General features: G+C 32.1%; 1 protein-coding gene across 6 annotated transcripts in view; it reads right to left on the reverse strand.

Moving 5' to 3' along the window:
- LOC141534860 (coiled-coil domain-containing protein AGAP005037) overlaps positions 1-16,013 on the reverse strand; it is a 651,729-nt gene that overhangs the window by 497,503 nt on the left and 138,213 nt on the right. For all 6 annotated transcript variants that reach the window (XM_074254459.1, XM_074254463.1, XM_074254462.1 and 3 more), the window contains one exon: positions 13,658-13,802. In XM_074254459.1, the coding sequence (XP_074110560.1) occupies positions 13,658-13,802 (145 nt within the window). The remainder of the gene's footprint in view (positions 1-13,657; positions 13,803-16,013) is intronic.

Raw genomic sequence — 16,013 nt, forward strand, 5'->3', positions numbered from 1 at the left:
AATTGTTCGATCATCGCGGGCATTAGTGACTCGATGGCGACCTTGTCCGGGGCGACGATGATATTGATTCGTCTCTTGGTATCTGGTATAAGCTCGAGATACGACAGATTGACTTACACCCATCCGGATAGCAACTGCATGTTGAGTGTAACCTTCGTCGATAAGAGTCACTAACCGAGCGACTTCCACCTCCGATAAATGTCGTCTAACCATGATTAAGAATCAAAAGTCCGAAATTTTCAATTTTGACCAAAAAATTAAAAAAATTTTTTTAGCGCAGAGGGATTAGTTTTGAAAAAACTGTTGAATGAAGCGATTTGCTAAGGATTCACAAAAAGAAAAGAAAAAAAAAACTCCGAAAAGCGTATGAAAAAAATCGAAATTCGATTGGGGGTATTAACTTTTTTTATTAATTTAATTAAAAGGAGATCAGTAGAATCAAGGAATGCAGCGGTGGAAAGGTGATAAAAATCATTGGGCGATGGTTTTTTGAGTTTCCTTAACTTGTTAAAAAAAATTTTTTTCCAAAAAAAATTTTTTTTTTGAATTTTTTTTTCGAAAAAATTTTTTTTTTTTGAAAATTTTTTTTTTTTGAATTTTTTTTTTTTTTAAATTTAAACACTTTTTGGAATGAAAATGTGGAAAAACCTCGAAAAAACCATTTTTTTTTCTCATTTTTAAAAATTATGAGCTTTTCAGAGCAAAAAACGTGATCCTTTAATTTTTTCAAAAATTCGATCAGGTGAAACAAAAAAACGGCTGGCTGGAATATTTGATTCTCTGTAGGGTTTTTGTGGACATATTGAACTGTAAAAGGCACACTTAACATTAGTGGTTTCCTCAATATTTTCGATCCAGCGCTTGATTTTCCAAAAAACCACTAAAAGCCCTTTTTTTGTTGCATTTTCAAATTCATGTGACGGAAAGAAAAAAATTTTTTTCGAAAAAACAATGGACAGTCATTAAGAAGAATTCATTCAAGTTCTTGAAACCCACCTTTAACTTTCTGTGCGATCATTGGTTGCTGAGATATCGATAATCGAAGACAAAAAGATCCTTTTCCATTTGAAGACCGATATCTCAGCGAGGAGTGGACGTATCAGGGTGTTTAAAAAAAGAAATTAAAGGTAAATGAACAAAGTATCCGATCCTTATGGTGGTTAAGCTAAAAAAATTTTTTCCACGCCCGTAGACCAAAAAAAAAAACTAAAAAAATTTTGAGAATTTTTTTGTTGCTGGTTTTTCTACGATCACTCAGAAACCGCAGAGGCTACAAAATTTTGAAGTTCTAATCCAAAAACTAGACACTTGGAGCTACAATTTCCTTTATTTTTATTTCCTGTACGACCATTTCTCTCAAAGTTACGGCCTGTTGAAAACTACCGAAAAATTTGGAATTTTTTTTTGATCCCTTAATTTTTTCCAGTAGTGTATATATATATATATATATATATATATATATATATATATATATATATATATATATATATATATATGTATATATATATATATATATATATATATATATATATATATATATATATATATATATATATATATATATATATATTTATTTATATATATGTTTAATACGGTAAACGAGGACGATTTCGCATATATATATCGGTCTTCGGGGACATTTTTCGGCTACGAGGACGGTACCCAAAGACGATCACGATTATCACGGGCTTCGAGGACCGTACCCGAAGCCGAATTAGGAAAATATGTTTAATACGGACTTTGAGGGCTTCAATATTTACTTAAGACAAATCCGTTTACTTGTGAATTGAGGTGATTATTATCGGTTCAGACTTATCGAGTCTCATTACATAGTCTTATAAAAATTAAAATCTACGATCTTTTATTTTATCAAAAGATTATGAACAATTTCAGAGTAATTCCTAAAAATATTTTAAAAATTATTAACTTATGATATGGTTTGAACTCAGTAGAATTTTTTCTCAAATTCTTTCGAATTTTCTCAAATTATCGATAAATTAAGTTGTTTGTTTCTTTGAATATTTGATTTTCTTTCATTAAGAAAAACTCTTTGAAAATGGATCTCTAATTTTACGACGTTCAATTATTATAATTTTTATAAAATGTTCATGTTTTCATAGAAAATTTTATGCATCGCTATTTCATTCCTTTTTTTTTTTTTTTGATACAGATCCTAAGTAATTTAGAAAAAATTGTGATATTTAAAAACTTAGTTGTTGAATTTCATTTGTATTTGGAATTGTTACGTCGAAGGTAACGGATTATTTTATTTAATAATTTTTTTTATTTATGTTTAAACCCTGGTTATAGCCAATAGGTTTGGGAACTTAAACAGTGGGGAAAGGTATTCAAGCGAAAGATGAAAATCGTTCCTGTTAGATAAAATTATTTTCGGTATATTTTGAATAAGGAAATTACAGTGAACAAATTAAATTTTCAAAGATCAATACAATAATAAAAATTTTATAAACATTAAAAATATAATTAACTTACTTGGGATTGAACGCCATGGTTTTTCGAGAGGTGATTGTACTGACGGGGAATGATAAAGGGGAATCTACTAATATTACTATTACTGGGAGACTCACTTCCAATGTTTTAAATTGACTGACTATATTTCTACTTATTTTTCTGGAGTTGGGTCCTTTCGGAAAAACCTGGGCGTGCCTCTCTTATTTCATTTTCTAAATCGGGGGAAACTCTAAGCCAATTAGCCTTTGTTACGTTTAGAATTTCCCCTTCTCATGAGTCCCTTCGCTTCAGGAGTCGCACCATTCCCTCCACGTAGGTCTGTACTTATAATAATTTTGTTAACATATTATTGTAAAACATTAAGATTTCTTGTTTTCCTTTAGTTATTAAAATTTTATGATATTTATTCGTAGGTTTCTAATTTCATTGATTTTAGAGTAATAATTATTAATATTTGTGTTGGTTTCTTACATTAAATCTAGAAAACATTTTATTGTATGAAATGATTATTAAATTTTCCATCCTCTATAATTAAGTTTAAATTTTTAAATATAACATTTTAGAACAATTTCTTTTGAAATTATAACTATAAAAAAATTATGTGTTAGAATTTAACCGTTAGAATTTTAAGTCGAATATTTCCCTTTAAGTTTCTCTCTTACATTTTTATTTCAAATTTTCTTAGTTTTACTAAAGGAAATATGCCTTAACATGTATCTGAGTTTGAAACGTTGCACTCTTATCTGGTTCTCAGCGGGAGATAATTTTTATTACTTCAGTCTGTGTACTTAGGGTACCTTTTAGAAGCAAAAAAAAACTTCTCAGAACTATAAAATTTGAAATTGGAAACCCTTGAGAGCATCGTTTCAATCTCGGATAAACGTTGAACTATGACTAATAAAAAAAAAAATATTTTAAAAATAAAGAAATAGTTTAAGATGAGAAAAACAATTTAACTCAGTCTGATATAACAGAATAAAGGATTTTGAAATTTAAAACTTGAAAAAAATTGATAAAAAATAATAAATAAGTAAGTAACAGGCTCAGTTGTGAAAATTGATAAAATAGTAACAGTCCTAGTCGTAAAGAATGTAAGATAGAAATATATTTTAAAACCAAAAATCATACAAAATTTAATCGTATAATCAAAATTTTAGAATTTGCGGAAATAAGAGAAACTCATCGACAAATAGAAAATAATTGTATGAATTATTTGAGAGGAAATTTCTCAGTAAGAACGTTGCCAATTTTGTGCACGTGGACATTATCATCTAGAATCAAGTGCCTGATAGTGAATATATATCGATTTACGAATCGCCCCAAAACTCCGATATATATATATATGAATGTAATAGTCCTCGAACTCAATAATATATCAGCGGAGGTCTCTGAAATCAGATATATATCGTGCAAGAAAATAATCGTTACCGACTGAGATAACGGGTAGATTTTAAATTCTTAATCTAAAAACTAATAATTTCAAATAAAAAGTCATTCAATAATTTATTTCTAAACAATACCAAATAATTTCCTAAGTACACTGTCTACGATTCGAGAGGTAAAATTTTACAAGAGTTTACGTTTGAGGATTCAATTATATGTTTATTTAGATTGAGTGAACACACTCAATTTTTTACAAATATCCTGATTACGTTATCTATCTGATAATTTTATCAATGTTAGAATTATCTGTCAAGACCGATGTTCGTCCCCGAACGTAGATATATATAAAAGTAATGGTCCTCGAATTCAATTATATATCAGCGGAGGTCTCTGAAATCAGAGATTTATCGCGCAAAAAAATAATCGTTACCGACTGAGATAACGGGTAGATTTTAAATTCTTAATCTAAAAACTAATAATTTCAAATAAAAAGTCATTCAATAATTTATTTCTAAACAATACCAAATAATTTCCTAAGTACACTGTCTACGATTCGAGAGGTAAAATTTTACAAGAGTTTACGTTTGAGGATTCAATTATATGTTTATTTAGATTGAGTGAACACACTCATTTTTTTACAAATATCCTGATTACGTTATCTATCTGATAATTTTATCAATGTTAGAATTATCTGTCAAGACCGATGTTCGTCCCCGAACGTAGATATATATAAAAGTAATGGTCCTCGAATTCAACTATATATCAGCGGAGGTCTCTGAAATCAGAGATTTATCGCGCAAAAACTAATAGTTACTGACTGAGAAAACGTGTAAATTTTTAATTCTTAATCTCAGAACTAATCATTTCAAATCAAAAGTCATTCAATCATTTATTCCTAAACAATACCAAATTAATTTCCTGAGTACACTGTCTACGACTCAGGTTGGTAAATTAATCGAGAGTTTACGTTAAAGGATTAAATTAAATGTTCACCTAGATTGAGTCAACACAGTCATTTCTTAAAAATATCTTGATTACGTCATCTATCTAATAATTGTATCAACCTGAGAACAATCTGTCGAACCCAAGTATGCATCTTTCCACACTTTGACCTTTATTTAGGAAATTTGAAAAAAGCTTAAAATATAAAAAATATAAAACCGGTAACAAAAATTAGGAAAAAGGTTCACCCTAAAAGCCATCCGTGCAACTTCCCGCTAATTCCATTCCTGAGCGCTTAAAATTGTACTTATGACATTTTTGAGATTTTTAAGCCTAAAATAGAATTAATGTAATATTTTGAGCTCGCGGATGAGTACTCCAAAGTAGATGTGGTTTACCCCTGATTAAGAAATCTAATTTGAAATTATTAAAAATGATTTGGAATGATTTAAATGTGTCGGATTTGAATACTATATAGATATACAATTAACATGAAGGTAATCATTTCAAATCATCTTTCTGAATCAGGGACGCAAGCTAGAGCACCCTTTTCAGCCGTATTTTTTTCTCTGGAAAAATTATAAATATTGGTCCTACAGTTCCGGAAGTCGAGAAATATTTCAGGAAATTTCCTCCTATTTTGAATCTTTTTTAAATATTCAAAATCTTTATTACATTTGCAATTTTTCAAGCGAAACTTCATTCTTTTTAGAAATCATCTAGATGCCATTCCGAATCGAATGACATCTGAATCATAATTTTCGGAGACTGCCGGAAAAAGTCGACCAAAAAGACACTTGTTGACTAGACTATTGGTAGGTCAAAAAGTTTCATATTTTCTAATTATTAAATTAAAATTTTCAGATAATAAAAATTTTTATTTGGTCACAAGCCGGACAAGCTGGACTTTTCGCAAGAAAAATAATTGTTTTCACGATAAAGTACTCTATTTTCCCTGGTTTACACCTTTAAAGATAATTTTTTTTGAAGATTTTAAATCTTTGCGCTAAAATTATATGCGCAGGACACATAGTGCAAAAAAATTAAGCTATAATAAAAAAAAATTTTTTTTAAGTTTTTAAATTTTTCCGCCTAAACTACATGCGCAGAACCTTTGCGCATGTGCGTTCTGCGCATGCGCAAAAAAAATTTTTTTCCAAAGAAAGCGGCCATCGAAGTTAAGTGATAAAAACACTTTTTTCGGTTTCTTTCGGTTTTCTTTCATTCACGCTATCTCTCGAACGAATCAACTGATTTTGGCCGGATTAGGGTCGATCAGCGTGATTTTTCAAGCTTAAAGGCGGATTAGTTTTTGAAGTTGATCGATCGAACCGTTTAAAAGATATTCCAAAAATACCACTTTCAAATGTGATTTCTTTTTTAATTTTTTTGAGATTTTTCAAAATTTTTCAAAATCTATCCCTTTCGATGCAATCGGTTCAACCGTTCAAAAGTTATAAGCGATTGACATACTTAAACAAACACACATACATATAGACATAGTGACGACCTCGCGGGGATAGTCAGGGAAGCTTCCTGTGACCTTTAAACGTCGAGATCTGATGAAAACTCAATTTTTGCAAAACGGGGTGAGAACAATAACTTCCCGATTTTTGAAAATCTTCGATTTCCTTAGCAGGAAGTTATGAATTTAATCAATTTTGTTCATATGCATTATTTATGTTGTATGAATTATTTGAAAGGAAATTCCTCAGAAAAAATATTACCAATATTATGCACGTGGACATAAGCATCTGGAATCAGGGCCCTGATAGTGAATGTATATTGATTCACAAATCGTCCCTAAACCCAGATATATATAAAAATAATGGTCCTTGAACTCCACTATATATCAGCGGAGGTCTCTGAAATCAGAGATATATCGTGCAAGAAACTTATAGTTACCGACTGAGAAAACGTGTTAATTTCAAATTTTTAATCTCGAACTAATCATTTCAAATCAAAAGTTATTTAATCATTCTTTCCATAACAATACCAGATAATTCCCTAAGTATATTGTATACGATTCGGTTGCTTAATTGATCGAGAGTTTACGTTGAAAAATTCAATTGAATGTTTATCTAGATTGAGTCAACACACTTATTTCTTAACAAATATCCCGATTATGTGATCTATCTAATAATTGTATCAACCTGAGAATTATCTGGCAAGTCACACTACGCATCTTTTTACACTTTGACCTTATAACTAGAAAACTTGCTAAAAACTTATAAATAATATGAAACCGGTAAAAAAATGAATACAATTCCGTACAGATGTATCGTATATTTTATATAAACTTTTAAAAGGTAATTTCTCAGTAAAATCCTTGCAAATTTTGTGAACGTGGACATTACCATCTCGAATCAGGTCCCTGATAGTGAATATATTTCGATTTACAAATCGTCCCCGAACCCAGATATATATATGAATGTTATGGTCCTCGAACTTAATTATATATCAGCGAAGGTCTCTGAAATCAGATATATATCGCGCAAGTGACTAATAATTACCGACTGAGAAAACGTATCAATTTCAAATTTTCAAGCTTAGAACTAATCATTTCAAATTAAAAGTCATTCAATTATCCACTTCTAAACAATACTAGATAATTTCCTGAGTACACTGTTTGCGATTCGAGTTGTAAAATTTTACGAGAGTTTACGCGATGAAAAATTCAATTATAAGATTACCTAGATTGAGTAAACACACTCATTTTTTAACAAATATCCTAATTACACAATTTATCTGATAATTGTATCAATGTCAGAAATATCTGTTGAGCCCCAAGTAAGCATTTTTTAACCCTTAATCCTTATATCTCGAAAATTTGAAAAAAACAAAAACTATAAAACCGTTAAAAAGAACTAAAACAATTTCGTACATATCTATTGTTTATTTTGTATAAATTATTTAAATGGCAATTTCTCAGAAAAAAAGTTACTAATTTTGTGCACTTTTGTGATAGGGAATATACATCAATTTACGAATCGTCCCCGAAACCAGATATATATAAATTTATTGGTCCTCGAACTCAACTATTTATCAGCGGAGGTCTCTGAAATCAGATATATATCGCGCAAGAGACTAATAATTACCCACTGAGAAAACGTGCCAATTTCAAATTCTCAAGCTTAGAACTAATCATTTCAAATTAAAAGTCATTCAATCATCCACTTCTAAACAATACTAGATAATTTCCTGAGTACTCTATTTATAATTCGATTGGTAAAATTTTACAAGAGTTTACGTTTACGGATTTGATTATATGTTTACCTAGATTGAGTGAAAAAACACATTTTTCAACGAATATCCCGATTACGTGATCTACCTGATAATTGTATCAAAGTGAGAATTATCTGTCATGCCCAAGTATGCATCTTTTTACACTCAGACCTTATATCTAGTAAACTCGAAAAAAACTTATGAAAAATATAAAACTGGTCAAAAAACTTAAAACAATTTCATACAAATGTATTGTTCATTTTGTATTAGTTATTCAAATGGGAATTTCTCAGAAATAGCGTTGCCAATTTCGTGCACGTTGACATTACCATCTGGAATCAGGTCCCTGATAGTGAATATATATAGATTAACGAATCGTCCCCGAACCTAGATATATATAAATGTATTGGTCCTCGAACTCAACTATTTATCAGCGGAGGTCTCTGACATCAGATATATATCGCTCAACTAACTAATAATTACCGACTGAAAAAACGTGGAAATTTCAAATTCTCAAGCTTAGAACTAATCATTTCAAATTGAAAGTCATTCAATCATCCACTTCTAAACATTACTAGATAATTTCCTGAGTACACTATTTATAATTCGATTGGTAAAATTTTACACAAGTTTACGTTTACGGATTTGATTATATGTTTACCTAGATTGAGTGAAAAAACACATTTTTCAACGAATATCCCGATTACGTGATCTACCTGATAATTGTATCAATGTGAGAATTATCTGTCGAGCCCAAGTATGCATCTTTTTACACTCAGACCTCATATCGAGAAAAACTTGTCCCAGAACCTAGATATATATGAATGCATTGGTCCTCGAACTTAATTATATATCAGCGGAGGTCTTTAAAATTAGATATATATTGCTCATTATTCTACTAACTTTCGACCAAGAATATGAGAAAATTTCGAGCATTATGCTCAGAACTAATCATTTCAACTTAAAACTTTTAAGTTAAAAGTTATTTAATAATCCTTCATTAATTAATTAGTGAATCTTTTTCAAAAATCATATCTATTTGACTGTATAGGATCTCAATCTGAGGCATGTATACGTAAGGTCTTTCAAATTATATATTTATGTCTCTTATACGCCCTTATTCCTGAATAAATATGAGCATAAAATCGAAACGATTTTTATCTGAAGCTTTAATCATAAATTATACGGATTGAAATTTCCGAATTTAACAATTTCATACATCATACGTATTGCAATAAATGCACTCTGTACATAATTCGGATTCAAATATTTTTTCATTGCGTAGAGATATTACTTTAATAGTACAAAGTTTTTCAATCAGTTATTATGAATGTCTAAGGATAACCTAAATAAAAACAAAGTCATTTCTATAGAGACTTTAATTCATTAGATTTGAATAATTTTTTTCAAAATGTCCTCAAAATTAGAAATATATAGTAGAAGGTCCTCAGAACCAGAAATATATAGTGAAAGGTTCCCATAATCAGAGATATATATAAAAGTTGCAATATCTAAATAAATATTTTAATAATTAGAATTTAATTAGGAATATACACATCAGAACATTAATTAGAATCTATGTATACATAAATCTCGTCCGCCATCTTGAAGTCCCCAAAGCCCGTATTAAACATATATATATATATATATATATATATATATATATATATATATATATATATATATATATATATATATATATATATATATATATATATATATATATATATATATATATATATATATATATATATATATATATATATATATATATATATATATATATATATATATATATATATATATATATATATATATATATGTATATATGTATATATATTGTAACATGGGGTATTTCATTCCCCTTGTTTAATTTTGATTAATTTTAATTTGTTTAATTTGAAAAATTTCGTTGTTGTTGTTGATTCGCCGCGACCGTGTCGCCCTCGCCGGATCCTGAAACAGTATTCAGAAGTCCGCAGCTCGAGAGCGCGACAATTTGAATTTTGATTTAAGATTTAATTGTAAGTTAATTTTAAGTCTAAACTGTCCCTGACGCATGCCACGAGCTCGAGAAGATCATCGAGAGCATCGTCGAGCATCGTCACTGCCGCCATCTTTGGGCCCGAGACCGTCAATAGAGTAACGAAGAACGGGACAAAGAGAAGAAGATTAAGCGGACCATTAGTTTGAAAAAAGGGGCTTGGGGATACTGCTTTGGTCGGAATCGCACGCGTTTTGGAGCCTAGCTCAAAACACTTATTCGCTTATTGTATCGCTGATTTGTTTGTTAATTAATACACCGAGTATTAACGCTGTTTATTGCTAATTGATTGTTTGATTGAATTTCGAATTGTTCGTTAAATTTGAAACTGTTGTGTAAACTGTGGACGCAATTATTTGTGGAAGAATTGTTATAATCGCTGACCACGTGCTGGTCATAATTAAATTTATTCGACGCGATCTGACCAAGCCTTCGCCGAGGCACGACACGACCCGATACGACGACTGTTCGACTACCTGGACCTGGACCACCAGCCCTCGATGAGGGTACCAGGGTAAGTGTCTTGCGTCAGGATAGATAACTCGTGGGACACGAGTATTGTTGTTGTGTTTGTAACTGAGAAGTTCAGTTGGCGAGTTGCTCGGTGAACAACCAGCACTACCCCGTAGACAACGTCCCACGAGGTACCTAGAGTACCGTTTTCCCTGTAAAATAGTGCAGTGTGAAAGTTTTGTTATTGAGTTTTATATTCCGTTTCGTTCTCGAGTTCGCGTTGCTATACTCGTATCGCTTGAGCGTCGCATTCTTAAGCGGATTATCGCTTCTTCTGTTTCGTCGTCGAAGATAGAATTGTTTGATCCGATTGTGAATTGTTTAATCGATGAGTCATGTCGCCGAGACATGTTTAGTTAGTTGGAATTAACGAAATATTATTTTAGAAATAATAATTCTGCTGAGCGATTATTTTAAGTACGTTTTGGTTGTTATTGATACGAAATTTATTTTGATGTTGTCTACGAGTAATACGTTGATTTTGTTATTGATTATTATTTGAATTGTTAACTGATTGTTATTTGGATATTAAGTAAATATTTGATTTGATTATTATTTGAACATCATGTGAGTTGTTCACTGGATTATTATTTTTAGTATTATTTAAATAATTAACGCGATTATTATTTGAATATTGTTTGAATATTACTTGATTATTATTTGAAAGGGTTTGAATTACTAACTTGATTATTAATTGAGTATTAGTTGAATATTTCACTGGATTATTGTTGAATAGTATTTGAATTATTGATTTGATGGCTAAATTGAGTATTATTTGACTTATTCACCCGATTATTATTTTGATTGGTTTACGTTTAGTATTTTGATTTTGTTTTACGATTACTATCCGAATTGATCACGATTGTTATGTTTTATGTCGACTTATTTTGAACTGATTATTTCGCCGAACCGATACTAATTTTTTTTAATAAATTGTTATTTGTTTCGGAATTTCTTTGTCATTTCTTTCTTTAGTAACCCGCCGCCCTGAGTAGAGCTAGTTTACCATTACGTTGTTCCTGATTTAGGTTGTCGAGGATTGGAACATCCTGAATTGTTCCTGGCGCCCAATAACCGACCACGACGAACAAATACGCCAATTATCTTGGACCTGTTGGCCCATCGACGTATCCCGAGCCAATCGGCCATTATAATATATATACCCTCACACATATAAGTAACGTGGTGGAATTACGACGCACGCGCACTGCACTCGTCCACTCTATTTGACTCTCCTTAATTTTTCCCACTCTTTAAAATATATAAGGTTTGCTCGGCTTGCTATACAAGCGATTCCCCCTCTGGCCTACTTTAAACTTTCACTCAATGCTTCTCCTCTAGCGCTACTTCCCCTTTTCCGCCTCAAATCGTTTAATTGTTACCTCCGTAAAGAAATTTCACTTAAAAAAAAAAAAAAAAAGAGGTTTTTCGAATTTTTTCGTTTTCGACAACTCTCGAATGAATAAACTGACTTTGACGAGACTGCTACCAATCGGCATCGCTTTTTAAGTTTGAGAGCGGATTAGTTTTCGAAATTGATCGGTAACGCTGTTTAGAAAATATTCCAAAAAAACGATTTTTCGAAAATTTTTTATTTGAGATTTCACAAAATCAAGCAGACCGAATCAATTCAATTTTTCATGAAATTTGATTGTCATGATACTCTTCAGATCGGCACTTATTTCGATCCAATCGGTCAAGCCGTTCAAAAGTTACAAGAGGTTCACACACACACACACACACACACACACACACACACACACACACACACACACACACACACACACACACACACACGCACATCCGTACACATATCCATACAGTTATACACCATTGCAATAATAGTCAGAGAAGCTTCCTAGGATCTCGAAAAGTCAAGATCCGATGAAAACTTGATTTCCAGAATACGGGATAAAACCAATAACTTCCCGATTATTGAAAATCTTCAATTTTCTTAGCGGGGAAAAAAATAATAACTATACACTCTCTCTCTCCCATATACTCACATACACGCAGACATAGTGACAGGGGAGTTAAAAATGAATTTTTATAGCCAGTCCCATGGCTAAGCGGTACATCGCTTGTTATGTTTGCTTGGGACTGGTGAGGCATGGGTTCGAGACCCGGTGAGTGCTGAAAAGTCAATTGCAGTGAACATCGGAGCATGTAACTCACGCCGGTCTGTACAGGCTTGGGTTTTTCAATGGTTTTCTCAAGCCTTGTTCTACTGGTGGGTTACGTCCAAATGCTTGCAGTTTCCCCAAAGTCGGTCCTTTGCCGCCGTACTTTTCAGGCTGAAAAGATAGGTAATGCCGCTTTAATATTCTGGATTTTCCGAACATCAAAATTTATTTCCAGGCCGGCCGTGTTAGCCGATCGATAGATCCCCGGTGGGCCGCACAGATAATGTCTCGTACCATGATTTTTATTTATGAATTAATTATTAATTTTGAATGATAGCAACAGGGCGGAACAGCTAATAAGCGCTCGCCCCTATAGAAATATTAGAAAATAGGGTGGAACGCTACAAAGCGCTCGCCCCTATTAGAAGTAATTAGTCAAGATTAACATTGTAATATAAAAATTTAATGATAAGAAAGAGGTTAGATAGAAGCCGGTGGACAAGGTCCGAGCTCGAAGAGCTCTTCCGGTCGACTGTCTTAGTTAATTATTTAATTATACGAATGATCAGTGGCAGCCATTGTTGGGTTCAGGTCACATCTCGGGAACGTCGTCGAGGCCCGGATCCCATGCTGACGTAGGTACATTAACTTTTCCCGGGCCGCGATGACTTCTTATCGTCTAAAATTTCTGTTGCCGCGTTGCTAATTCAGCAACAAAGCAATGAATTTTCTTTGGAATGTGATTTTGAGAAAATCATTTAATAATTTTATAATAAATTATCGATTTACAGTTCAAATTTTTGCCAGAACGTCACACCGCTAAACTCATACAGCCAAAACTTAATATACCGATCAGCCTGGAGTCTCCCTCTGGTCTCGGCTGGACCCTCGTCGAGACAGAAGTCTGAAAAGCGGGGTAAATACAAATAAAAAAAAAATAAATCAATTATTATACCTGAAGGTTTTTGAATCTTCGATTGTGTCAAAGAGGCTCCAACTCCTGCTGTTGCGGGACTATACGATCTGAGCAAAGGTCCAGTTCTTGGCAAAGTATTATTGTTTTCAATGAAATAATTTCCAGCCGGAGAAGTTTTCGTATTCTGTAACAAAAGGAGAGACACATAATTTCATTTTTGAAACTCAAATAAATTTCTTTCCCAGCAGTTTAGGTATCAACGCTATAAATTTAAAGAGAATAATAATTCCGAAAAAAATTTATATGGTGGTATAGTAAATTTGAGTGTCAAAACATTCAAAGAATACCAAGGATATGTACAATATTAACGTAGAAATAATTTTTACAGTAACATTTAGACTAAAAATTTAGTAAGGCATGTCGACGAGTCAATTTTGGGCGAGTCTGGTATGCCTAAGTGAGGCATGCTTTTTTGCGTCCTATTGAATCCACTGTAGACAAACTAAAGTTCGTACCTAAGATTTTTCTCATAACGTCAGACTTCGGCAAACCTTTAGGTGTCATTACTTTACCAATCCGATATCTTACTAACATACCAGACAATGACAATTCGATAGATTTTCTTAGTTCCACTGCATTTTTGCAATCCAAACTTTGTCATGTGACTGACTTGAAGTAACGGTAACCGAAACTCTACCGGGTGTTGTTATCTAAATCCCTTGCACTGGTAGCTGTAAGTTAGTAAGTAAATCCTCAAAATGAAGACGCCGTCGTGATAAGAGTAGGAGAATAGAGTAAAGACAAGAATAAGAGAAACAACAAACTGACAAGAAGATGTTGTAACTGCAGAGCTCATCGGGAGGACTAAAAGAATTGAGAAAGACTCATGTAACTATCCGTAGATCTTCGGATCCAGTAGAACAAATCCATAAGCCTAATGAACTAATCATTGGTCTTACTAAGTACTATATAAGCTCATCAATAAACTAACACTTTCTAATGCCAAACTGGGCTAGAAGAAAAATTTCAAAAAAAAGAACGTTAGCTTAAAAGGCTAGAACGTGACAAGATTTCACTTATTATGTCGAGCGTATCATATATAATACGGGGCCTTCCATTCACGTCGAAAAGTGCAGTGCTTGCATATCATATGTGGAAGAAGAATACAAATTATTGCGCACTATTACCTAACAGAGAAGAAACTCATTGTTGAATTAATAGCCCCTCCAGAAAACAGCAAACCCTAAAATCGAGACCTTATTTACAAAAAACAGTTCTGCCTTAGAGCCCAAGTGAGTCCTACAGCCCGTTACGTGTTGGCAGATTTCAATTATTCGATTAATTAGTCACAAGCCCTTTTTATTAATTTCGAGTTCCTTATCGGTATTTTCAAGTTCTGTGATTATCGCTCTTTAAGCCACAATAACTAAGAGTCTCGCAGCCTCGGTTATCTGGTTCAATCAAAATTTTGAAGTTATTTGTTTAATTAACAGCGAACTATTGCTTACCAGAATCGCTACTCCAGGTGGCACGATAATTGATCCCCGGAATTTAATATCAGGATAATTGATCCCTGTATCATAATCCCACTGTCAACTGATCCCAACGTCAATTGATTTCTCTGACGATTGATATTATATTTAATTGAAGATAATAATAAAATAACTGTGGGGGCTGGGTGATGATGATGATGTGATAATAATAATCATAAGATGACGCGACCTATAATTCGAAAACAATTGATTCGAGACAAAAAATCGGTGACATTTGACATGACAACAGTTATCCTTACGATAATTGATCTCAGTGAAAATTGATCCTGCTAGAGGTGCAAAAAAGAGCACAATTCGATAACAAGCTTATGTATTGGTCTATTTTTGGATAAACATACACCAAGTCCATAATAAAATAGGCCAAACACAGTTCCAAGCTTATGTATCTTGGATTAATTGTCGTGAGAATCATATCTCTCCGGTGTTTTTTCTCAACGAACTTATAAAATAATAGCGTAATGGCTGAATCGTTAGGAAAATTCACCTGTTGTCCTAAGCTCTTTTAGCTACCCACATAAAAAAAAAGACGAGAATAGTATATACTCGTGTTTTATTTTCATGAACAATACTTAGGCTTGATAATGTAGTAACCATTATTGGTTCTAAAAGAATGAATGGTAATTTAAAAAGATTTTTTTTTTCTGTTACTGTTTTAAATTTGATTATTTATTCAATAAATTTTCGAAAAAGGTCATTCGGCATCCACTAAAATGGAAGGTAAATTCTATATAATCAATGATTAATTAATTTTACATTTAAAATATTTAAGTGTTTAAGTAATCGGCCCTAGCGTGTTAGGATAATAGACCGGGAACTTCCGAATTTTAATTTATTGAGAATGA

Source organism: Cotesia typhae, unplaced genomic scaffold (genome assembly GCF_013202065.1).
Source record: "Cotesia typhae breed Kobodo isofemale line unplaced genomic scaffold, CoteBio_Ctyphae scaffold_13, whole genome shotgun sequence".
Lineage (NCBI taxonomy): Eukaryota > Metazoa > Arthropoda > Insecta > Hymenoptera > Braconidae > Cotesia > Cotesia typhae.